We start from the raw sequence: 26,515 nt of genomic DNA, 5'->3' as shown, positions 1-26,515 counted from the left end.
AAATGTCTCATTTTGATTAAAATAAATATCATAGTACTCTAAACTAAACTACAGAGAGAAAGTTAATGAATAAATCATAGAACTTGTAAATTATATAATTAATTCAGATTTAAAATGTTGGGGAAATGCTAAGTATTTATGAGTATTTTGTGTCTTTTCTGTAACTCAAAATGAATTTGGGCTAATTCAGAATGAGACCTTCTATGCCAGAAGTTAATTATTACATATGAAAATTTTTTATTCCAAAGATACCCTTAAAATTCCTAAAGAAATAACCTTGTTGAGAATAAGGAATACTTTTCTGCCACTAAGCTGCTAAAAGCAAAAGGATGTTCTATTCAGACCCATGAAAACAATGCTGAAGCAGTCCTTGAGAATGGCCTGGGAAACCATAACTTTGCTGTATGACATACAAGTATTCTGACAATAAGCCTAGTGGTATTAGCTCAACAGTGCACATGACTTTCATCAATTCATATTCTGCTTATTTGCTTCCCTTTGTGGTGTTTAAATCTAAACCTCTGTCCTGAAACAACTGCAATCAATGCACACATAATTGTTTTATGGTGTGGGCAGCAGTTGATGGCTCCTCCTCTGGGGTGAGTCCCTGATTTGTAGAGCAGAAAGAAGCTGCCATGGGACTTACAATAGTTATTTATTCTGCAGCATCCTCAAGATCAAATCCCCTTGCTATCTGTGCAGCCTCATGTCCCTGGCACTCTTAGGGATTGTTGGAAGGAAAACCCGACCCTCTGTTCCTCTCTGCTGTCTCTGCAGGCAGGATGGTCCCTATGAAAGCTGCAGATGAGAGTGATCCTTGTTCCCTATAGCACTTCTGCAAAGATACCTGGCACAGCCCATTCCACTCCTGAAAATGTCAGTGGTACCAAAGGTACACACCCTAGCACAGCCACTCCTGAAAATGTCAGTGGTACCAATGGTACAGCCTCTCTCAAAATCTTGGCCACAAATGAGACATTCAGCTTTTCTGGTGCAATCTCAGCAGTGGGATAGGGGCTGGGACCTCCTCCTACAGCAGGAGCAGGAGCTTACAGAGGGCACAGGCAGGGGCATGTCCTCTGTCACCCTTGCAAAGTGCTCATGTGAGCATCGCTCAGCAGAGCTGCAGAGATGTGGATCAGGGCCAGAGTGAGAATGTTGGCCTGCTCTTTGAATAAGATACATTGCTTTCCAGTTCCAGACTCATTCTGCTTATTTATAACACAGTAATGACAGATACTACCCCTCCTGAAATCTGGAAGTGTTCAAGTTTAAAAAAGACCAAACCTGAATATTATGGAGTAGTGTTCTCTTCTCTGAAACTCTAAATAGCTCAGCTTGACAAAGAGGAAGCCTGGAGAACAGACTTGTGCCAGCCTGTGCTCAAAGCACTAAGACATGCACAATGCAGGAGCGAGCAGTGAAGATTTTATCCAAATTCAGAGTGACCCCTGGTATCAAGTACAAAGTAACAAAGTTATCCTTGAGCTTAAATTCTTTGAAATATCAAAGAACATTCTAAAGTGGTCTTCATGGTGCTGTTCCTTTATTTGTATATGCATATAGCCAATTCAGAGAAAGAAAGATGTGCTTAATGCAGTTAACAAGTTTAGGAGGTTTCAATTAATTTAGAAGAACAGTTGAACTGCAGAAGGGAAAAAAATAAATTAGTGACAGTCTTAAGGGTAAAAATGAAATTTTAGAGACAGATTTTTAAACAAGGGAATGTGAAGCTATCAAAAAAGAGGATGTGATATTAAGCGGAAATTCAATTTCATACTTTTTCTGAAGGTAACTGAGCCCTCTGATTAGCAGCTCATATGAAAGTGGATTCAAATGAGGCAATTGAATTTATTATCACCTTTTGCACTATACTTACCTTCTCTAATAAACTTTTCTGCCTTGAGGGTTAGAATATGCATACCATTTGCAAATCATATCCTGATTAACCATAATTTTCAACCTGGCTCTGAATCAGAGAGTGAACAGTCGAATCAAGAGAATCAGCAGACTGACAGGCACATATAGAGGGAAAAAAAGATGGAGCACAATGCTCACATGTATGATCCCAAAACAATTGAATACTTATAAAAAGAGAACTCTGAGCAAGCAATGAATAATGCCAGCTATTTTCCTACAATAGCTCTGTCAGTAGGAGTTCTTGTAGATGCCCTTTGGATGCAGTTTAATATTACACTTAATCCAGTCTAACTGTCAGCCGCAACCAAAAGATGAGGTAATATTCCCTCTTTCCCAGCACAGGCTGTTGCTACCTTTGTTAGGAACACAATTGAGTCTTTTCATGTCAGCCTGCAGTTACACAAGAGTTAACAAAACCTGAAATTTTGGCCTCTGAAAGCAAATATGCAGATTTGTGCTTATTTGCCATCTCATTTAGAATATGACATTTTTTCCCACTTTTTGTCTGTGGAATTTCATAAATGAAGGCATTTCAGTGGAAAAAACCAATTTCTTATAGCTTAGAGTGTACAGACTTTGGATATTTTACTGGGAGAAAAACAATAAAAGGGCCTGCAGAGTGGCTCCAAGAGGATTTGGAAAGATCAAAGCCTTCAGGACTACAAGTAAAGAAACAAAACACATTCATTGCAGTTGGACTGACACAGCTAGGACATAAGATTATATAACAAAACATACATTGCATTTCTCAACTAAGCTGAGGTCCCCTCTGATTTTGAGTACTATCCTGATTAACACAGCCCTTTTTCATAGCTTAGCTTTTCACTTTGTTGCCTATAACATTACTGCATGAACAGTTTATGCTGATATTGAAATGAAAGTCCATTTGAAAGTTCCTGCACCGTTCTCAGTCTTGATTCCTCAGGTGAATTCTACATAAGTTTATTTTTCAAAATATAAATACATATTTTTGCCATGTTAATATTGGCAAAAATAGGTTAATGTTTAAAAATCACTATTATATTGAAACTGGTTCTGCCATTCTTAACTAAAGTAATATATTTAAATATTTTTGAGATAATCACATACAATACAAAGGGCTGGGAAAATAGCTCTCCTCCCCTTTGTCTTGCAGCAGGAACATCCTACTACAAAATGGTCTGAAATGCTTTGAAGAGGAAGGTATGGAGAGTTCTGTTGGTTTACAAGATGTGTGTCACAAGATCCTCAGAGAACCGGCTGCTGCTTTTATGTTCAAAATGCAGATTACATCTGAATTTGCATCATTAACAGTACAAGAGACCAAAGGAACAACATACAAATAAATAGGCTTTTGTGTATCCATGAGAGAGAGGGACTTGTAGGCTACCTTCTTATGTAGAACTGCTACAGTCCCTTTCCCCCCTTCTTTTGCTATTAAGGGAGCTCCAGCTGTCATCATCAAATGACAGAACATCCCACGGTGTGAAAGAAGAACTGAAGGAAGACACCAGTTCATCTGCTGCCATTTGTTCCCGTCGTGGGCTAAAGCTTTGGAAAGTGTGCAATTACTTCATGAGTAGTGGCTCCTTCTGCCCCCAACAAAACTTATGAGGACACTTCTCCAAGACCATGTTGTACTGCCAAGAATTCTTTCTCTCATGATCACATTTCTGTTTCAAGCCCTGCTTCACCTCAGCCTCCTGAATTTTATGGGGTGAAGGACAGCAACATTTTGTCTAAATAATTTAAATGTGTACAATACATAAAGCATTAATATTTTCACTGGAGTAGATCAATTCTGAAGTTTCTTCCTTGAGGCACAGTAATTCACAAAGAAGCTATTGATGACCACAAGAAAGAGAAAGACATATTTAGTAAGTCTACTCATGGAAAGAATGAAAACACAACAGAAAATAAATAGAACAGCTTGCATAATATTTAGTCTCCTACACTGCCTACAGGATTTGCTTAGTAATACACATACAAGAATAAAAATTATCATAATCTGCTCTGTAAATGACTGTGGACAATAAATCTAGCAAGTCAAACTCTTAAAAAGGCTCCAAAGTGGAAAAGCCCCCTGAGCATGAAACAGCGTATGAGGGTCCGTGGGGTTCACTGATCATCCTTCATTATCACAACGAGCACAGCAGAGCCCCATGTCTTTTCCTGCCTCTTCAAAGGCCCCAGATGAGATCATTCAAAAGCCAGTGGTAATCCCTGAGGTGGTTCTGAGGTGATGATGATGACTTTTTCATTCATATTTCATTTCCTCAGCCTTTAAAACTAACTATGGGTAATACTCAGATGCATATAAAACATTCCATTGCACATGACCTGCTATCTGCTGTTATTGTTTAATATGATCATTAGGATAGCAAGGCACTTCTTGATTTCAGCAACTTTATTTAGCATGTCCAGAAGTGGTAACTGTCACAGTGCTTCACTTTATTCTCTAGAAGACTGGTTGCTAAATCAGTTCACCATTAGGCAAGTATGTGAACCTAGCCAGATCTCAATACTTTAACAGTATCTGCACAGACTGTGAGAAATCCCGAAGAGTGGATTCTCCTTGCAAAACCAATCAATCATTTCATCCACCTGCAACTTGTGCATTCATAGATGTGAACATGCACTTGTAACCTGTGATCATATGTAGTAGTACAAATCACAACTGCACCTAACAGTAGAAGTTCAATTAATATGTCTTGTTTTTTTGTTCCTAACTACCACCTCTAAAATGTTTTTTCAGGTGGTACTCTGAACTTTACCAAAGGGCTCATAATCTGCTAGCTTGTTTCACCTAGAAACTCCAATAAAACCCCCTTAAATATACTAATTCTGTCTTCTGGAATTAACAGCAGGAATGACAGAAGATCTGCAGCTGATGAATTCTTCATGTCACAAGTTGGATAAGAACACCACGAATAATCTAAGCATCGCCATACCTGAAATATATCTAGACTGTCAGCAGGTGTGCTCCACAACACATCCCTTGTGTTGGATCTCTGATTTTTTTAGCTATTTTTTGGTCTATTCATATTTCTTTTCCATGGTCACTGCAGTGTGGGATTGCAAGATAGACAGGGATGATCTGCACAGAAGCCCAGGACCCAGGATGAAGCCAGTACACTTTGGATGCTGATCCATACACTGTGAAGTACTCCCAGTCATGAAACAAGAAACTTGAGTCAAGCTAAAAAAAACCATTTTTATTCATTGCAGTGATGTTTTTTACATTATTTTAATTCAGTCTGAGAAGCACAGGCTTCTTATTGTCAGCTTGTGATAAAGTAAAAAAAGTAGGGTTATTTTTGGATGTGGAACATAATGTACAAAGCAGAACATAACTTATTATGTAGAGCATTATGTGCACTGTGCTTCATATACCAGGAGATGCTGTTTCTAAAAATCACCTGGAGCTTAAACACGGATCGGGGTAAGACAACGTTCATTCAAAATTAATTTGAAGCTGTCTTGCAACCCTAACAGTTCTGAATGCACAACAAAAACAAATAAACAAACAAAAAAACCTAACACCGACAAAAAGAACACCACTTGATCCGTAACTAATTATCTTCAATTTGTGATGTTAAAAAGAGGGCTCTGCAGCAGCACCGTATAGGCCTGGCTAAATACAGTTCAGCATGTGCTTTTTGGTTTTGTTTTGGTTTTTTTTCCTTTTCTTTTTTTTTTTTTTTGTGTGTGTGTGTGTGTTCTTTCCGCACATTTTACTGCGCTCCGGAGCTCAGCGCGCCCCTGCTCTGAAAGCGCAGCACGGTGCTCATTTTTCAGCCGATAATTTCTGTCTTTGGCTGTTGAGCCCCCAGCGCGCTGTGACTTCGTGCGGCACACGAGCTTGCGCCCCGCAGCGCCGACACGGACCTCACTGCCCGGTACGGCACAGCCCGGCCGGGCCAGGCCGGGCCGGGCACAGGCGTGAGGCTGCCCCGGCGGGTGGGGGGCGCCCGGGGCGGGGCGGGGCGGGGCGGGAGGAGCGGCCCGCTGCCCGCCGCCGGCGGAAGCCCCGCCGCGCCGCCGCGGAAGTGACGCCGCGCTCCGCCTCCCCGCTCCCTCCCCCTCCCGGCGGCGGCTCGGGAGCCGGGCGCGGCTGGCGGCGGCCCCGGGTGGGACCATGGCGGACGGCGTGGACCACATCGACATCTACGCCGATGTGGGCGAGGAGTTCAACCAGGTACGCGCGGCCGGCGGGCGCGGCCTCTCCGCTGCGCTCCCCTCCCTCGCCCGCCTTCGTAGCCGCGCCGCCTGCCGGGCCCTCAGCGCGGCGGCCGCGCCGCCGCCATTGTTCGGGCGCTCCCGCCGCCGCCGAGCGCGGGGCTGCGCGGGGCCGGGGCGGGCGCGGCCTCACGCCCGGGCCGCGGGTGCCGGCGGCGAGCCCGGCTGGGCGGAGAGCGCGCCTGACGCTGAGAGGCGGCTGCTGCCGGCGGGCTGGACGCGCCGGGGCCGAGCGCCTTCCTTCCTTCCTTCGTTCCCTCGCTTTTTCGGTTCTTACCAGCCTTCCTTCCTCTCTGCCTTCCCTTCTCAGGGGCCGCTCCAGAGGGCTCTCCCGCGCCGGCTCGGCGGACGGGACCCTCCCGGATGCGGCGGGGAGAGCGGCCCCTTCCCGCCGGCGGCGGAGGGGAAGCGCTGCCATTGTTCGCAGATGAATCAAAAAGCCGCCGAGCGGTGGCTGTTTCTCGGCCGCACTTTGCGGGGGAGGCGGAACTAGTGCGGCTTTATTCTGCCGCACTGGAGAAAGTATCCAGCTTTTTATATTTTCTTTTTTTGTTTGCTTGTTTTTCTTGCCCGTTATTATCTTCCATTTTAAAAAGTGGCGCAAGCCTTTTTTAGAGGACGAATTAACATTTTGTTGTGGAAATATAGATGAAATAAACAATTTCATTGGATTATAAGTAGTCCGCTTTTCTAGGGTGGGGTTTTTTTTTTTTTAACCCCTCATCTTTACCAAATAGCTGTGTGCCAACTTTTCCCACCGAAACGCGATGTTCGTATCAGTTTTGCATGCCATCTGTCCTGTTAGCGAGTGCTGAACTTCTCCAGGTTGAGTTGCCCCAGATTGCTTTGTTCCTGCCCCGGAGCATAAATAACCGGGAACCAGTGCATTTTCACGCACTTAAGGGGCCCAGCTGTATGCCGTACAGAGAACTGGGAAATAAGTAATGGCTCTGGAATTCACAGGTAGTATGTAACTTTCTCAGCAACTTGTAGCTTTCTCAGCAGACTATTTCTTCAGATATCGCTTAATACAGTAATTCTAAGTATTAATAATTTCATAAAGGTATACTATGAAAGAATGCCATACTAAAAGGAGATGATGAAAAGTGCTGATTTGCTCTTAGTTTGTCTGCATGTGAAGGTTTCTCCCTTACAGCTGAAGACCCATTATATAAATTTAAACAGGAAGGAACCCTAGGACAGACACCATTCAGCAGAAGAGTACGTTTTTTGAGATTCTGTGATAGCTTGGATTTGGTTTAATCGATTCTAGATAAAACTGATAACAAAGCAGATTTTTCAGGGAAAAACCCTCGTTTGAATCTGGTACTGTTTGTGTAAACTCATGTGTGCAGAAGCCCTCAGAGTAGAATAGTTATGTGCTGTAAGTATAGTGTAAAGAGATAGTACCGGAACAAAAGTGGTGGGGATGATCTGTTTCACTTACACGGTCCTGGTCTACTCAGGTCTCAGGTCATCATTACTGTTGATATTCTCTATAACCATGGTGGTATGAGTGAAGAGTCTTGTGATAATTTAGTTTTGCTTAATCCAGCACGCAGGGAGCCTTTTTGCTTTTTTCACTGTATTCACCCCAGTTGCTTCTCTCTCGGGTTTGAAGTTCTGCAGTCTGTTGTGTTCCAGTTCATAAATCTTGCAAAATATAGAGCAGAAAGGTGAGAAGAGGCTCGTGCCCTTTTTCCATCAGCTTGAATTTGAGGGGTTTGTTTGTTTTAGTGGGTTTTCTTCTGTGTTTTTGTCTGTGTCACACACCCCCGAAAACTGCTGTTGGTTCTTCTCCAAATTTCATTTTTGTGACTTTCTATTTAAAGTAATTTTGTTGAACACAAGAGGAGAAAGTCTTGAGACAATATGAAAGTTTTACCGTGAGAGATTGACGCTTCTGCACTTTGCCATTTCCTTCTGTCGTAAAGAAGGCGAATTTTATTAATTACTGCCTCTTAATTCTGGCATCATTCAGAAAAGGTGCATAGAAACTTTTATTCATGAAGTGCTGTTCCTGATTTGAAGCTGACAGTTTAAATGGATAAGATGAAACATAATTCTGTGGATGTGTGAAGATGACAATTAAAATAATGCTTTAGGGAGAAAGTGATTTGTGTTATTAATTTGGTTATGTAGAGAGCATTTTGCAAACACCATATTTGTAAAATAAACTGTCTTTATCTGTTAAATGAACTTGTTGCTCTACTCCTCTACAGTAATGCAACTTAGTAATATTTTTAAAATTGGAGTATAGAAACCCTTTCCACTGGTTTTAGCAGTAACAGGGACTGAAGAATGTACTGTGGAGCTTGCTGTTCTTATGTATGCAGTACATAACTGTATTTTTACCCAATCTGGGACAAGACTTGTGTTTGCATCTGGAGTTAACCCTTCATTTGGGACCTGTGACTGGGTTAACTTCCCTTGGTTGTTTTGTCTTGTTCTACACCTCAAGGTACTCATCCTTGAGGCTATTCTGGGATTTTTTAAATGCCTTTTTTCCAAGTAGGTGGAGGATAAGATTCTGCTTGATTAGTGCTTAATGAACCATAGGTTCTAAAGGTGAAAAAGACCACAGAGCCGTGGGTTTACAAGCTGGCTAAGATGGATGACAGCTGTAAACTGTCTTGGGTTGTATTTAGTGTTGGTTGCCACGAGCTGACTAACTTATATTGGATGTTTGGGGTGAAAATGCATTTTTCCTATTCCACTGAAGCTCATTGTCTGTCATTGTTGCCTCTTACTCTTTTATTAACTTATTGTTCATCAAAATATTATTTTTTGTCCTTGGGCTAACAGCTTTAGTCAATTTGGCTCTGAACAATTACATTTTTGTTTAAATTGTGGTTTCTTTTTTTCTCTTTTTATTTGAGAACTTGATTGAGTAATTTTTCATTTTCTTCTTCTAAGCTGAATTCCCCATCCAGCAGTCTTATCTATTTATTTAAAGTCTCATTTTGAGATGATAGCCTCATAAATGTAGTACTTCCTGCATGCATTGCTTGTGCCCTGTTAGAAATAGGTATTGCATGGACTATTTTACCTTAAGCATCTCCCTACATATTACACATCTTGCTCTTCAGGAGAGGGAGATCTGTGATGCTTGTTAGAACTGTTACCTGTGTACAAATAGCTGGGGATGGCATTCTCTCAAGGGCAGAAGACCCTCAGTAAGTTTGGGGTGCTACTAGGGTGTGGTTTTAGACACAAAAGCCTAGGATATTGCTGTGTGGTACAGAGATAATAAGGAGCTTGTGTAGGAGGCCAGTTTGGGTCTGACTTGAGGCTGCCTGCCAGTTTGGCCAACAAACTGGGTTGCTTTTTTATGGTCATGAAAATTTGACCATGCGTTATCAAGTTCCCAGATGCTCTGATCAGCTTTGCATTTTCATGCTTGGAGGGTTTTTTCCACATGTCCTCATGCATGTAGTTAAACAGTAAAAACTCTTATTGTACACATGTAAAAATCTTTCTGATCAGAAAAAGGATGCAAAAGAATTTAGGTATATCATGTTTTAATGCTGTGGAAAAAGTGCTTGCTTGTTTATACTCATAGTGAGTAAATTTGGATAGTTGGATTGTGGATATGTCTAAACATGCCTGTAGTGTTCTATTTTGATATTTAAATGCTAACAAATTAGGGATGAAAGACTTTCCCTCTGTATTTTGTAACTGGATAATAAAACTGATTTAGATGGAATAAGCAGTTAAGAGGCTAATTATCTGAAAACTACCATGTCTTAGAAATGTGTTAGTTACTGTCTTCAGATCTGTAACACAAAGGAAATTTTTTTGTGTGTGATAAATAACAAAAGCTAGCATTTAGTGGCCAGTTAAAGCCAGTTATTAAGAACAGCCTCTGTATCAGAAAGACAGGTGTCTTATCATGCGAGGGGATGGACACATTGTGGTATAATAAATTTCTACACAGTGGGGCTGCCCTGGTCAAAAAAAGCATAAGCTGGCAGACCTGCATGTGTTATAAAATATGTCTGCAATATGTGATGGCATGTGCATTTTGCCAGTTCTGCTGGAAGGGGCCCTGGGAAGACATAACTTCTGTATATTGGTAAATATCAAACTGCAGAAAAGCTTCAGACCTTCTTATCTGGCACCTTTTCACTTTGTTTTCATGTGAACAGTGATACTACATATATTTATTTTGTATTTTTGACTACTTGTGAATGTTTAGTTATTCTTTGTAACTCTGTAATTACTCTGTAATTTTTAGTTACAAGGGATCAGGTTGCTTAAATTTTAGTGCTGTGTCGTTTGTAGGGCCAAGAGCATTTGGGCCTGTACAGGAAACATGAATCCTGTGGTCTAACAAACTTGTCCACTTCTGCCATAGGCAGTTTGCTATCTTAGAAGTATCAAAGCCTGCCTTTTTTGTTAACGTTCCAATTTGTATGTTCAGACAGTTAATCAAGACCAGAAAGATTTTTGTTTATGTGTTTAACTTGTTATTCTTCAAGACCTACAAAATTTTTTTTTTTAAAGTGAGGATACTAACATGTTTTAGAGTTTTTAACCACAAATATGGTAACTTGAATGAAAAAACAGTAAGGGGGAAGCTGGATAGTTTAGTTGTTTGTTTTTTGTTTTTGTTTTTTTTTTCCCAGAAGCAGCAGTAAATATTTTTCATGAAACTTTATTTACTTTGTTGATTTTTAAAATGTGTTTTTGGAGGTGTAAGTTAGTGTTAACTCTTAAATTGGACAAAGTTCTGCGGAAAAGGCAAGTCTAACAGATGTAAGGACAGCTTAAAGAAATTTTACATAACAACAAAAGCCATTTCCAAACCAGCACTTGTAAAGGAAGTAGGTGGTTCCCTACAGCTCAGAGGACCCCTAAGTTACAAATAAGAAATAACATGTTAAGTTTGTCCCTTCTGGATGTGAAATTCATTGTGTTCATGCCTTTCATATGGGAATGTTTCACCCAATACCATCTATTAGCACAGAATGTAATTTCAGTCCTGATTTTATGATGAAGTATTTCAGACTGTGGTCTAGTTAAAACATAGACTTTGGAAATGCATTGCTGTCTGATTTGGTTTTAGAGGGGGCCAGAACAGCAGTGCTCACTTTGTTTCTTAGCATGTTTATCTCCAAGATAATGAGTTACAGTAATTGAGAAGAAATAATTTCTCTTCATGCTTGATGTCCTCCTTGTAACTAAGGAAGTTGGAAGAGGTCAAAACTGGTCCGAGATACAGGCAGAGCATTTGTTTAAATAGCTGAGACTAGAGAACTAACATTTCCTGTACTTTTTTTCCTCTCTGCATTTTCTTCCTTCCCTGAAAAGGATGGGTGTGTTTAGGTAACACCCCCATCTGTTTCCACAGAACACTTATGAAGGAGAAAGGGTTGTTGGCTCTTGTGCAGCATCCACCAGGACAGCTCTCTTCTATTTAAAGTCTCTCTTTCTATTTAGAGTTGCTGTTACAGATCATTGTTAATCATCAAAGCAGACACCTTGCTGACAGATTGGTAACTGAATGAATTCCATGCTGGATGAAAAACCAGCACGATGTAAGAACAATGTCTAGTGAACAGCATCAGGTTGTTTCTTGTGTGTTTATTTATTTAAATTAAGATGCTGGTGCTATTGGGTCTGCCCTGCCCCCCCTCTCAATTACATGCAAACTCTGCTGCCTTAATAATTCTCTCTCTCTCCACTGATGGAGACCTGAAAGCCTGTGTGATACAAACAATCTGTTTCAGAGGAGTTTCTTGTTGCAGCAGAGCTGTGGACTGCTGCGCACTCTGGTGTTTTGGCAATGTTGACCTCAGAGAGATAGGTTAGTGTACATACATCTGCTGTAAGTTTGGTAACTGTGCTTTTGCATCTGTCTACCAAGACTAAATTCTACTTCCCTGAAGTCATCATTCATATCCATAGATGACTTAGAGTTACTGTACATTTAGCAGAGGATTTCCTTAATTGCCTTGTGACATCAACCTTAATCTAGCTGTGAGATGACATGTTTAGGCCTGTCTCAGGCAGTTCTGTGTACCTGTTTTCATTAGCTATGATGATAGGAGGAATCAAACTGAGAACTGGATAGACTAGGTGAAATATGAAACTCTTAATTTAATTGTGATAAGCTTACCTTTAGAGAGAGATTTTTCTGTTGAAGTTTTTTGGGACAATACAGTTTACTGAGGATGAAATGTACTTGATTGACTATGCCAAAATTCAGTTTACCTGTTGTTTTTTTTTAAATTATATTATCTGTTTTAATTACACTTTCCCTGTATGAGCAGTAGTTGATAGTATTTTTATATTTTGAAGACAGTGGATCTTCTGATCATGGTTATAGATATCTTGGGTTTACAGCAAACGTTTCCACCTCTGTAGCCTGTTTTGTGGAGTCCAGCTTGGTTATCTCTAGCTGCCATGTATGGTACCTTGAACTATTCTGTCTAGGATGCTTCTGTGAGTTTATGGATACAAATTCATAATGGATGCTGAAATATCTCTGATACCAACACCCTGTGGAGGCAGTTTCTGTTCTGGAGCAAGGAATGAGAGTACAGGGAGCTGGGGGGAGTTGGCTCAGAGGGGCAATTGCTGCTTGTGGATGGACTGGGCACTGGTCAGCAGGTGGTGAGCATCAGTGGTTATGCATGACTTCAACTGGCTTGTGCATTATTTCATCTCTTTTTGTTGTCTTCTTTTTCCTCATTGCCATTATTTTTATATTTTACTTTATTTCAATTATTAACCTGTTCTAGTCTCAACCCACGGGTTTTACCTTTTCACAGATTCTCTTCCCCTGTTCCACAGGGTTTGGGGTGAGCAAATGCCTGTGGGGTACTTAGTTACCAGCTGGAGTTAAAGCACAATAGCCCTTTTTTGATCACCCATCATGGGACTTGACAGGTTGAGCAAACAACAAATCTGACCAGAACATGCTAGAACAAAATTGCTTTAAGCATTTGTTAATTAGTTTAATAGTTGTTGGACACAGTGTTGATTTTATGCTCTCAACTCTCAAGCAGTTGTTCTGCTTGTTCTCAGAGCTCCATCATTTAACTCTTTACTTCCAGTGTGTGCTTCCTGTGGTGTTGTTTTTCACCTGTGGGAACTGGTCTAAGGTTGTTGTGTTGTGTTTTAACATAAGCAGTCTGGTCTAGTGGAAGATATTCCTGCCCACAGCAGGGGACTTGTAACTAGATGATTTTTAAGGTTTCTTCTAACCCAAGGCGTTTGATGATCCTGTGAATACTGGCATACGATACAACAGAATTGCTGGTTGTGAAAGTAATCTGTTACTTGTACTCAGCTCTGCTGCCATCTTTGTACTTTGTGAGTGATCTATTATAAACTGTTAATGATTACACCCTTTACCTTTCATCCTCTGAGAGTTAACCTGTGGAGGAGGCATGATCCTGCATATTCCCCCTCTCTGCCAGTCTAATGACAGTAGCTCTTGAAAATTTTGAATATCCTTGGGATGTTGAAACATGGCCCTATTGCCAGGAATAGTGATTGTGTTCCAGGTCTTGTTTAGGGTTAGACAACTATTTGCAGCTACTCAAACCCTGTGACAGGCACTGTGGCTACTCAGGCCTTTGTGGCAGGTGCTGCAGGTGCTCAGACACTTGTGATGGGTGATACAGCTGACCCAGAGCACCAGTCCCTGCTGGTATCAGTCACCCCTTCTCACCAGAAGAAATGGACACAAGAGAGCTTGTTTAGGAAAGGAGAACAAAGCAGGGCTATCACAAGAGCAGGAGGAAGAGGCAGAACAAGAGGGAACCACTCAATCCCTATTCCTGAGAGAGCTGTGGGATATGCAAAAAGATTTCAGCCATCACTCAGGTGAGCAGGTGATCAGCTGGTGTTCTCCAGCATCCAGTCTGACTGCTTGGATGCTGGGGAACAGGGGTAGGAGCCTGGAATGAGAGGGTAGGGAAACCAAGCAGCTGGGATCACCTTGTAATGACAAGGTGATTGGGAAAGGGCCTCAGCCTTTGGGAGGTGACTCCTGTGGAGTATGAAGGAAAGAGATCCCTTCAAGGAAGATGTTCTGTGTCACCCAGGGCCACCACAGAGGTATCCAGTACCTTTGTTATGACCCAGACAGTGTGCAGTCACTCACAGACCCAGAAGAATTCCAGTGCATGTGACCCTTGGGCAGAAACTTGTCCGAGCACGCCATTTTCATATGCTGGGTTTGCAGGAGTGTGTTCATCCTGTGGCCTGGCCCGTCGGCACACAAGAGCGGAAGGCTCTAGTGCGCAGGTTACCCCAGTTCTATCCAGCTCTGCAGGGGCAGAACCTATTTCTGTTTCTGGAGAGAGGGGGGGAACCCAACAGCTGACTAAACTGGAGGCTGAAGTGAGCCTGACCAGGAATGTGTGGCAGAAGCATCCTCTGTGTCTGGCCCGAAGGTTCTGTGCATCCCTGGCATAGACTGCTGTAGGAGAGGGTATTTCAAGGACCCAAAAGGTAGGTGTTCAGTACCACTGCGTTGGAGGTAGAGGAAGTTAAGCAGCTGCCTGCCTTGCCTGTTCTCTCAGAGGACACTTCTGTTGGGCTTGCTGAAGGTCAGAGAGCAGGTGCTGGTCGCTACCGTGGCGTTGCACCGGCAGCAGCATTGCACCAACCGACTTCATGATTCCCATTTCACAAGCTGATTTATCAACTGGAGAATCAAGCAGTGATCAGCAGGACCATATGGCCAGTGTGAAAGTATAATGGAGAACCACAGTGAACTGTGGTGGCCTGAATGAAGTCACACTGTGGCTGAGTGCTGCTGTACTGGACACTCTGGAACTCCAATATGAGCTGCAGTCAAAAACTGCCAAGTGGTTTGCCACAACTGAAATTGCTAATGTGTTTCAATAGCTTTGACAGGCCACAATTTACTTCCACTTAAAGGAATGTCCAGTAGACCTGGAATCCAGCGCCCCAGGGGTAGAAACACAGTGCTGCCAATTCTGTGCTCTGATCCAGACTGCATTGGAACAGGGTGAAGCTCTGAATCACCTGCAATACATTGATAGTACCATCATGTGGGCCCATACAGCAGCAGAAGTTTTTGAGAAAGGGAAGAAAATAGTCCAAATTATTCCAAAAGCTGATTTTACCATAAAACATCGTAAGGTCAAAGGACCTGCACGGGATACTGAGTTTTTAGGAATGAAATGGCAAGATGGATGTCGTCAGATGCCAATGGATGTGATCCACAAAACAACAACATTATCTCCATGTTTGTTTCTTACTAGTTAGTAAGAAACAAACACAAGCTTTCTTAGGTATTGTGGGTTTTTGGAGATCCACATATTCCAGATTGCAGTCTAATAGTAAGCCCTCTCTGTCAAATGACGTGGAATAAGAATGATTTCTAATGAGGCCCTGAGCAACAACAAGCTTTTGAACAAATTAAATGGGATGTAGTTCATGCAGCAGCCCCCAGGCCAGTCTTCACAGGGCAAGATGTAAAAATGTGCTCTATGCTGCAGCCAGAGCAAATGGCTCAACTTGCAGTGTCTGGGAGAAAGCACCAGGAGAGAGACTCCAGGCCATCTCCAGCCCTTTGTTATGGAACTGGAGAGACAGAATATCTGAGGCCTCCTATACTGCTGCTGAAAGAGATACTGGAGTCTAATCTAGGAGCTGCTTTGGAAGTGTTTGGTGCTGAAGCACAGCTCCTCCAGCTCCCCAGCGACTGCCAGGGCAGCCCTGGACGTTTGAAGGGAGCGTCTTCTCTCTACATCATACAGCTGGTGCTACATGAAATAAGTGGGTTGCAGTGACCATATAATGAGCTCAAATAGCAAATCCCAGTTGCCCAAGAATCTTGGAAATGATCATGGACTGTCTAAAAGACAAAGATTTCAGAATGTCACCAGAGGAGGAGATAACACGTGCTAAGGGGACCCCATTATATAATAAACTACCAGAAAATGAGATGCAATATACCTAGTTTATTGATGGGTCCTGCTGTATTATAGGAAAGCATCAGATGGAAGAGCACCATGCCCAGTACATTAACTTGTGGGAGTTGGGTAGAAGAGGCTGATCACTACTCAGGGACAGGCAGTTTATTTTATTTCAGTTTTGAAACTCTTCTTATTCCACAAGTTTTCTGATTTTTCTCATCTGTTCCATGGAGTGTTTGGTGAGGGAGAGGTGAGTGAGCAACTGTGTAGTGCTTAGTTGCAGTCTGGGATTAAAGCATGACACTTCTGCATTCTGATGTATACAATCCTGGGATTAGGGGTTGTGGATTTTTTGATTTCTGCTTATATTTCAAGTGCAAAAGTATTGGAATGGTAAACAGTGGCCAGAAGTATTTTTTTCCACATAAGCTTAGAATGAAATAGGTGTCATAAGAATTCTCTATGTTTTGATGTGGAGGAAACTGATGCTTAGCTTTTCAACAGGAATGTTGTGTAGGTGGTTGATCAGATTTACTGTGTCTGTGGAACATGGCAATTATCGCAACTTTTGCTTCAATAAGTTTTAAGAGTAATATTAATTATAATCAAGATGTCTTTTTTATTTTAGGAGGCTGAATATGGTGGGCATGATCAGATTGATTTATATGATGATGTAATTTCTCCATCTGCAAATAATGGAGATGCTCCAGAGGATCGCGATTACATGGATTCTCTTCCGCCATCTGTTGGGGATGATGTAGGTAAAGGAGCTGCACCAAATGTTGTCTATACGTATACTGGAAAGAGAATTGCCTTGTACATTGGAAATCTCACTTGGGTAAGTATCTTGCTGGTGTTTAGTTGTAGACAGGAATTTTAATTATGGACGTAACTACTTGTAAAATTTTTTGCTTTAAAATGTTTTATATGAAATATTATGTGTATCAAAACCGAGTTCTTTTGTTGATGGCTTGATTTTCTTCAATTTTCATTTGTGGTTGTGGGATCATTTTTCTTTTTACCTGAAATTCAGAGAGCCTGTTGTGATGTCTTAAAAATCAAGAAAGTCTTCAGTAAATATAAATTTAAGAGTTTCTGTCATGGTTTACGTGTTATGAAAGGATATTTGTGCTACTATGTTCTTAAGGTTATCAGAGAACCAAATGAAAGAAGAAAACAAGTTTAAACTGTTAAAATACTTCATGCCTGTAAACACTTCAAAGTTACTAAACAAGCCAAGTTTTTAGTAAACTCGTGCTGAAGGTTTTCGTTTAAAAGGAGGTTGCTCTGGGATTTTCTTGAAATTACTTTTCACATTTTTCCAGGGCCTTTTCCATCGGCAGTGACTCTTTCAGCATAACTGTTTTCAGGTATTTGTCTTGAGGCTTATTTCTCTGTCCAAGAAGAATGGATTTATGATAACTCACTGAACTGTAGTTGCCCTTAGGAAAATTACTTTTATTAGAATGAAAGTATTTTAAAATCAATTGCAGTAAAGCAAACAGTGCAAGAGCAGTGTTGAATTAAGTTGAGCTTTTATCTGGTTACATGAAACCAAGTTCTTCAGGGCCCACATATGCAAAATTCTATTTTAAAAGATAAATTTAAAATTTTTATTTTTTTCATTTCTGATAATTTCTTACTGTGGGTGCTTTTTTCATTAGTTATTACAGTACTTCAGGAGCTAATAGGTAAGTAAAGGACCTAACTGTTGATTTAAGTTGTCCCATTTTGAAGTACATGAATGGAGTCAGTAAAATGTGTGTGAATTAGCTGAACTAATTGTTGAATTGTAAAATGAAAATGACTACTCTGAAAATGAATATATTGACAGCCTGAATAAAATATTCCTCTGGATCAATTTCACACACACACACACACGCACACGCACACACACACACAAAAAAAAAAATCCGTGGAAAATTTAGTTGCCCTTTGCCTGGTGTTTTAGATAAGCTCTTATAGTTGAATATTAAAAATATTTTTCAGTGGACAACAGATGAAGACTTAACTGAAGCAGTTCATTCACTGGGGGTAAATGACATTTTGGAGATAAAATTTTTTGAAAATCGTGCTAATGGCCAGTCTAAAGGGTAAGAATTTGTTTTTTTCTATATGTGGACTGAAGTTTGGGAGAGGAAGGAGTTCTCAATTTTCATAATTGTCAATCTTTGAACTGCTCATCTTAGCTTATTGATTCAGAAATGATTTGGCATATAAGTTCACACTAATGACTTAAGTTTCAGGTATAAATTTTTTGTGATGGTACTGTGTTTCTCATTATTTTGTGAGTTGAAGCTTACTGGTAATCTTCGTATAAGACTATTTCTAGATTTTTAGTTGGTGTGGTGGTGATGTTTGTTTTTCTTCAGTGTAAATGCTGTTCCCCCAGCCTTCATTATTAAATCTTTCTTTACATCTTTATTTTCTGTTTAAAGTTAGTGCTTGAGCCCACTTTTCACTGACAACCTAAATTTCACTGGTGAATGTGCCTTTCTGTCTCTTGGGCAGCAATGAGTGCAGTGTATGAGTGTATGCTTAATACCTTCATCATATGAATTCATTATGTAGTCCGTTGATACTCTGCCAAAAAAGCTGCCTTTCTTGGGATAAATTTTGATGCATCCTGTACCTGCTGTTTTGTTTCCTTCTTTTATGTCCTAGGATAAGTTATTTTATCTGTTCTGAAAGCTGGACTAAGACCTGTGAGACCTTGTTGGTGTCTAGTTGTCAAGTATTCCTTTGCTTACTGTGTGTAATCTTTTTCATGAGATGTCAGGATGTCAGAAAATGAACAAATTGTGGTGTAACTGTTTTTGTTTCCTTCCAGGTTTGCCCTTGTGGGTGTGGGATCGGAAGCATCCTCCAAAAAGCTGATGGATTTGTTGCCTAAAAGAGAATTGCATGGGCAGAATCCTGTTGTAACTCCGTGTAATAAACAGTTTCTGAGTCAATTTGAAATGCAGTCAAGGAAAAGTAAGCTTTTCTTAAGTGCTGTCTTGGAAAAGCAGAAAAAGTAGAATGGCAGGTTTTTTGCTCAGCATCTTGTAATTTCTACACAGTTTAAAATAGCCATAAAATACTTGGAGTCCAGGTGAATGAACTTCTATCTTTGTTTAAAGAAATCACTTCATACACTGAAGAGCTGCTGCATTCTGAAAGGTTGCAGCTTCATGCAGCTCATGTCTTAACAGCTGTGGATGCTTTCTCAATTTCCTGTGGATGTAATTTAAAAAAAAAAAAGCACAAGAGCATTTAGAAATTTAACATTTCTAGACAAACTGGACTAAATTCTCATGTGTGGACGGTCTGTATTTATGATAGAATGGGGAAGAGAGGTTCCGTGTTGTACTTTAGCACCATGTCTTGTGTTTCTCAGTGTGGTGTCAGGCTTCATGGAAGGAAGGACTGGCAGTCTCTCCAGATTCTCTTCCTTTAGTATGAGGCATAGTATTTTAGCAAAGAATGTTTTCCTTCCTGAATGTATTGGGTTTGGGTACGGGGAGCAAGTTGGTGCTCATAAGGTCACGCGTTAGCACTGCGTAAAACTTTAGGTCAGGACTTCAACCTATTTTGATCTATGTAGTGACACTTTTGCTTTGCCATTGCAGCCACACAGTCTGGTCAGATGTCTGGGGAAGGTAAAGCTGGTCCCCCAGGAGGAAGCTCACGAGCAGCATTTCCACCTAGTAACAGAGGTCGGGGCCGTTTTCCAGGTGCCATTCCAGGTGGAGACAGATTCCCTGGACCGGCAGGGCCAGGAGGGCCACCACCACCTTTCCCAGGTAAAATTGTGCATATATGGAGTTCCAGTCTTACATGTGTTTCAATGTGGCATACTTATTTGGGAAATGATAAAGATCAAGGCAATTCAGTAATGAGCCATAAACAGTGTTCACAGCTAGATTGTAGGACTTGATTGTTCTTTTGTTGATTTTCAACAGGAAGTTGGACCTAGTAAATTTGGTAGCAAGGCAAGAGCTTGTTTAGATACATTATTTATACTATGTCAGTGTGCATATTTATGTATGAAAAAATTCAAATAGATCATGTTAACAAGCAGATTTAGCTTTAGTGTAGTGTAGTTGAGATTTTCTGATTTGCTCTATGTGCTGAGAATTGCATGTGTTGAGGAGTGTAAAGTAACTAATTTCCTTATTGTAGTACAAGTTTGCATGTGATCAGAAATTCAGCTTTGATTCATGCCTACTGACTGATCAGTTAGTAGGCACTTAAAACACCAGAAATTTGAAGAGGAGGTCTTCATGTTTAGTTAGGTGTCTAATACAGAAGAAATATGTTGAACAGTTAGGTTTGCACAGCAGTGAAGTTCTTTTTTCAGCTGACATATTTTTTAGTAAATGTCATTCAGTAATAGATTGTCTACCAGCAGTCCAAGGGACATAGTCAAATTGAAAAAAACAGTTGAGAATCTAAAGGAATGTTTGGATACTGCATTTACATTACTTTATCCAATACAGCTTCTCCCATATTTTTAATATACGTTTTATCTTAAGCCCCGTATGAACGACTAGCTGCAGTAAGATGTAAAGTTTTCTAGCTTTTGTAATCTTCTTGTGGGTTTTGGAAACAGCAGCAGGTGATTAAGTGATTTGAGGAGGGGAGTTGTCAGTGTTCAAGATAATGTTCTTTTTAGATATCTCTAGATATCTAGTATCAATAGATACAGATAAGTAAAAAATTTCCTAAGCTACTGGACCCAAAGCAGGAACATACATGTCTTGTACTTGTTGCACAGTGTTAAGGGAGGGAGGGTTGGTTTCTTTTTTGTCATTGGTTTTTTGGAATAAAAAAACTGAAGAATTTTAAAGAATTTTATTTCTTTGTATTTATTCACTCAATTTTGTTTGTTGTTTTTGTTTGTTTGTTTTCATTTTAGCTGGACAAACTCCCCCACGTCCACCCTTAGGTCCTCCTGGCCCACCAGGTCCACCAGGCCCTCCACCACCTGGTCAGGTCCTCCCACCTCCATTAGCTGGACCTCCTAATCGTGGTGATCGTCCACCACCACCAGTTCTGTTTCCAGGACAGCCTTTTGGTCAGCCTCCACTTGGGCCACTTCCTCCAGGCCCTCCACCACCAGTTCCAGGCTATGGGCCACCACCAGGTCCACCACCACCTCAGCAGGGTCCACCTCCCCCTCCGGGTCCATTTCCCCCTCGTCCACCTGGCCCTCTAGGGCCACCCCTGACTCTTGCTCCTCCTCCACATCTCCCTGGGCCACCGCCAGGTGCTCCACCACCAGCACCACATGTGAATCCAGCTTTCTTCCCCCCACCTGCCAATAGTGGCATACCCACTTCAGACAGCCGTGGCCCACCTCCGACAGATCCATATGGCCGACCTCCACCGTATGACAGAGGTGACTATGGGCCACCTGGAAGGTGAGTTCTTTTTGTCTAATATGTTTGGGTAGCAGATTTTACTCCTCTTATTGGAAGCATTTGATTTTTTTCCCTTTTAATGCAAATGTTAGGAACAATTAGAAGTAGGGCCAGAAAGGATCCCACCGATCTTGTAGTTTGCCCCTTTTAACTTCTCCAAGGGATTAAATCTGAGAAACATATTTGCAGCAGGAGGAAAATCCTGAAATGCAACACCAGTAATCTCACTTCCCTTTTCAGCTCTGAACTCTTTGTCTTCGCTGTATTTGGCAGTGTCATCATTCCATGTGTTCTACATGTGAACTTATATATCATTTCTTATGCAGCAGCTTCTGGTTGTGCTTCTGTCTTAACTTGAAATTCTGACTTTTACCTGTATCATGGTGCTTTGCAGGCTGCCTTTTAAGAATGCTCTGGAGTTTTCTTTTTTGAATATGTGCATATGTTGAGGTCATACCATTTTCATCTTTCAGCGGTGTTGCTTGTCCCTTTTTTCTTCAGGATTTAATTAAAATCTGGTGTTTGTCTTAAAAGCCAGGTGTGAATTTACTGCAAGACTTTTACCTTCCTTTCCTATCAAGATGTTTCTGCTCATTTGGTGCAATCTTGCTGTGTTTGTAGCAGTTGCTTTTCCTGTGGTTAATCCTATCTGTGACAGAGTTCTTAAGTCCCTGACTTGATTTGTCAAGTTTTTCACATCTTGTTTGAAACATCTTTTTCATCTGTGATTTCAAGCATCTCTGTCTTGCTGCTGTTTCTTGATTTTCACCATACTTGTATTTGTCAAGAATTTTGGCATAAATTGTAAGAGACAATTTTACATAGTTAGATTTGAATTTTTCAGTAGTTTACTGTTAGCATGAGATACACTTTTCTGACTTAAAATGTTTCCTGCAAAAATACTGTGCTTTGATTCTTTTTTTACCACAAAGTTTAAAACCCCCCCAAGCATTTGTGTACATGTGATGTTCATACAAAAAAACCTATAGAAATTCAAGCGTTTGGCTTAATTGCCTGAAATATAAGACTATAAGGTGTTGGGTGTTTTTGATGGACTAAATCAAGGTTGTCTGCAGTTTATAGAATGTCTGGGGAGGGAAGGAGTGGGAATAAGACAGTATAACTTACTGTCCAGTATTTTCATTAATAATGTTGAAGCTATCATCCATAACTATTTAAATTGTCATTAATTATATATCATAGGCGTTTCACTGGAAATAACATGTCCATAAGAGAAAAATTACATATTCCATTCTATGGGAGGCACACGAAAAATAATACTCAAAACTCAGGGAGGTATGAATTTTTAGACATTTCCTCTTATGCTAAACTGGCTATAGGATCTTGTTCCACTTCTTGCAATTAAGAGGATAGCATTGCTTATTATTCTGCATTTTCTTTCTACCAGAAGAACTAACACTGTTCTAGAAATACCAAGCAGTGGGCCAGTTTGACAGTCTCAGCATTTATCTCTTAACACATTTCTCCAAATTTTCTATGTGACACAGAGACTGGCTAATAGGACACTGCAAAACTTTTGGGAAAATTTAGGTTTACTTCTGTTACTTTGCAAACCCTGTATAGGTAGCTGATAATTGAAGTGTAATGAGTACAAGGATTCTGCTTTATTGCTTCCTCCTTACTGTGACAAGTAGGGAGATTAAATTGGAGTACCTTAAACTTGACCAGAAATTTAAAAAAAAAAAAAAAAAATTGCTGTAAAACGCTGACGTATCATTCAGAAAATTGAGTGTTTTAAAGATGATAATTATATTTGTTTTTCAAAAGTTACAGCATTCTGGTCTTAGTTAAGATCTGGGAAACAGGATCATATAGTTCTGATTCCAGTACTGTTATGAAAATTTTCTCTAATTTTGCTCAAAGCTGCATTGCCTATGTACATGTATTTCCACATCCATTCAGTTGGGAATATCTATTTACATACCTTCAAGGATTTTACGAAAATTGTAAATATTTGTCAAGCACAATATTAAGTGCTGCTGAATGTTTGAAATAGATGGGATGAACAAAAAAAAAAGTCTGTTTATACAGCAATGTCTTAATTGTTTCTTTGGGGTTTTTTGTTTGGTTGGTTTGTTGGGGTTTTTTGGGGTTTTTTTTAAGCTTTCAGGATTTTGTATTGTAACGATGGTCCTTAACAAAAACCAAACCCAGATCCTGCTTTCTTTTCTGTTTGTCACTGCTTAAAGTTGCAAACTTGGATTGTTGAAATTGCAATGATAGCTTCTGAAGTTCTCCTTAACCTTTTAAATACTAGTTTTATTGCTTGCAGAGAAATGGATGCTGCGAGGACACCTCTAAGTGAAGCAGAATTTGAAGAAATCATGAATAGAAATAGGGCAATCTCAAGCAGTGCCATTTCAAGAGCTGTATCAGATGCCAGCGCTGGTTAGTAAAACTCAATTAATGTGTTTGTTATTCTACCCAACTGAAAAGAATTTATAGGGTTTTTTTTTAATTAGGAATCTGAAAGGCCTGAAGCTGCATTTTCCTGAGAGAATGCTGAATTTAGATACAACTTATGACTGATTTTGTACTGTGCTTCAGTTAGTTTCTAAGAATACCTTCTGAGTACTGATCTGGACAGTATTTTAATATTTGGTGCTACAGTAAATTGTCTAGATGGCTGTTTAGGAGAAGATACTCAAAATGGTAATACTGTTACAGATAAAAATCTGTGGTTTAATTTGCGTGATTTTCTGATCCTGATCTTACATCATTTTCAGGGGACTATGGAAGTGCTATAGAGACCTTGGTAACTGCGATTTCCTTAATCAAACAGTCCAAAGTATCTGCAGATGATCGCTGCAAAGTACTCATTAGCTCTCTTCAGGACTGCCTTCATGGAATTGAGTCTAAGTCTTATGGTTCTGGATCCAGGTAAAACTTTCCTCTTCCATCTGCTCTTACTTAAAAAAGAGGTGTGGTGCAGGAATAGTCTACAGAGAAGAAACTGAGGCTTGTAAGAAGTCGGCGATTTGCTGAGTTGCACAGGAGATATGTGAAGGAACCAAATAAGCCTTTCCTGAACCTAGGGAAGCTGCCTTTTAATTAACCCTCTTTTCAAAATTGATCTGACTAGCTTCAATTTAACTCTTAGTTTTATTTAGTGGTTTTGGCCCATATTTTCCGTATGCAGATTAGCAGCCGGGTTGTAGTGATCGTTTGATATGTGATGTATTTCCCCCAGCTGATTTCAGTCATCCTCCATTCTGAGTATGTACTTTGATTTTTCCTTGTTGCATTAGAAAGTGGGAGCCCCTTACTACCTGTAACTGAGTTCTTAGCCACCACTGTTTGTACCAGGCATCTTTAGGGTTAGATACAAAAACATACCTGCATCACAATGAACACATCTTTCCCTCATACCTATTTTTGATCCAATTCATACTCATAAGCAGAGTCTAAAACCGGCATGGGGATGGCAAGTATTTTGAAGAAAAAGTTAATGAAGTAATTTCTTTTAGAAGACGTGAGCGATCCAGAGAGAGGGACCACAGTAGGTCACGAGAAAAAAGTAGGCGGCACAAATCACGTAGTAGAGACCGTCATGATGACTATTACCGGGAAAGAAGCCGTGAGAGAGAGAGGCACCGCGATCGTGACAGAGATCGGGACAGAGAACGAGACAGAGAGAGAGAATATCGTCATCGTTAAAGAAGGTGAGCATTTCTTTTGTCTTCTTGAACTTCACTGACTTACTAAAAGGAACCACTCCAGGTTATTATAGAGATTGTTTATACCATTCATGTCTGTATTGAAATGATCCTGCAGTATGTACTGAATCACTTTCTTCTTGCAGCACCTGACATGAACATAGGTAAGTAATAACAGGTAATTAACATGTCTTGGGAGGGAGCAAGTATTTCTGCAATTATCTTCTACATTCTGCATGCCATTTCTCTTATTTTGGCTGATAATAGCGTTCCCAGTTTTTATGAAATGTGATTGAATCACTTCTTAACAAGGCAGTAAGTCACACTGTTCTCTTTGTAGTCTTGAAAGATTATATGAATTTTACAGTTTTATTCTTAATTGTATTTAAAAATAGTAATTTTGTATTTTAAAATATACTTCTGTAAAGACTGTAGCATTTAGCCCTTGATAGATTGTGTGTGGATTATTTCAATGTCCATACAGTTATTGTCCTTGCACAGGTATGGTGGTGATTTTGTGGGTTTTGTTGTTTTGTTTTGTGTTGCTTTTTTTTTATTTTTTTCCTGGTGAGTTTTGGTCAAAATCAGGAAATATAACCAGATTTTGCTCTTTATTTAATGAAATGTACCTGTCAGTATCTCCTGCCTTCTAGCTAAATCGAGGTATTAACCTTCAGTAAAATTTATTATCAGTTGCTGCCCACCACCCTAATTTTTCAGTCTGTCCCCCTTCTGGTAGTAATTTTCTGAAGACTAGTAAACAAATATGTAACACTAGAATTAATTCTTTTCTGGTTGTTCACAAACTAACATGCTCTTTTATTTCATGTATCTGAAGTCTTGTATGCATCAAATGTCTAGACAGCTAGAGTAGCACCTTAAACAATGATTTTTTTCAATGCACTGCTTTAAAACACATAGAAATTTTGACATTATATGATGTACTGTTTTTAGGGTTGATTCCTAATTCCCATGATTCCTTATATTTGACAATTGAAAAAAAAAACCCTACCTAATAGTGACTCTCTAGTGATCTTTTCTCTTCTTGTAAGAACTTCCACTGCATCTGCACTGAAATTGAAGCTTGCAGACGTGCCTGTTTGCCCAGCTTCCATTTCTTACATTTAACTTCAGATTTAGTTTCCAGATTTGCATGTATTTTTAATTCGTGGGAGTTCATTTATAGATACTACAGAGCAAAACTTATAAAAGTCAAAATGTAGTATAGTCCTAAGTGAAATACAGTTCTGTATGTGTTAAATGTTAGTTTTTCAGTCAGGCTTTTTGTGTCACTGCCACTCCTCTGGGAGAGAACAAATTATGACAGTAAATGCTCTAGTGTGTTGAGAATTAAGTGGGATGTTGTCTCAGGTTCATATACCGGCAGGGGACT

General features: G+C 40.2%; 1 protein-coding gene across 4 annotated transcripts in view; it reads left to right on the top strand.

Annotated features, from left to right (window-relative positions):
- The first annotated feature begins 5,949 nt into the window (after window positions 1–5,949).
- The window catches only part of CPSF6 (cleavage and polyadenylation specific factor 6), a 30,128-nt gene continuing 9,562 nt past the window's right edge, over window positions 5,950–26,515 (top strand). The window contains exons 1-10 of one of the 4 annotated variants that reach the window (XM_059846938.1): window positions 5,950–6,097; window positions 16,669–16,878; window positions 18,030–18,133; window positions 18,871–19,016; window positions 19,652–19,825; window positions 20,941–21,445; window positions 22,649–22,741; window positions 23,739–23,854; window positions 24,193–24,346; window positions 24,937–25,128. In XM_059846938.1, the coding sequence (XP_059702921.1) occupies window positions 6,038–6,097; window positions 16,669–16,878; window positions 18,030–18,133; window positions 18,871–19,016; window positions 19,652–19,825; window positions 20,941–21,445; window positions 22,649–22,741; window positions 23,739–23,854; window positions 24,193–24,346; window positions 24,937–25,123 (1,749 nt within the window). In that variant the 5' untranslated portion in view covers window positions 5,950–6,037 and the 3' untranslated portion in view covers window positions 25,124–25,128. Of the gene's footprint in view, window positions 6,098–16,668; window positions 16,879–18,029; window positions 18,134–18,870; window positions 19,017–19,651; window positions 19,826–20,940; window positions 21,446–22,648; window positions 22,742–23,738; window positions 23,855–24,192; window positions 24,347–24,933; window positions 25,129–26,515 lie in introns of all 4 variants that reach the window. The other 3 variants (XM_059846937.1, XM_059846940.1, XM_059846939.1) reach the window with 3 other exon arrangements.

Source organism: Haemorhous mexicanus, chromosome 5, assembly GCF_027477595.1.
Source record: "Haemorhous mexicanus isolate bHaeMex1 chromosome 5, bHaeMex1.pri, whole genome shotgun sequence".
Lineage (NCBI taxonomy): Eukaryota > Metazoa > Chordata > Aves > Passeriformes > Fringillidae > Haemorhous > Haemorhous mexicanus.
Note: the sequence above shows the minus strand (reverse complement) of the source record. Positions and strands in the feature narration are given on the sequence as shown.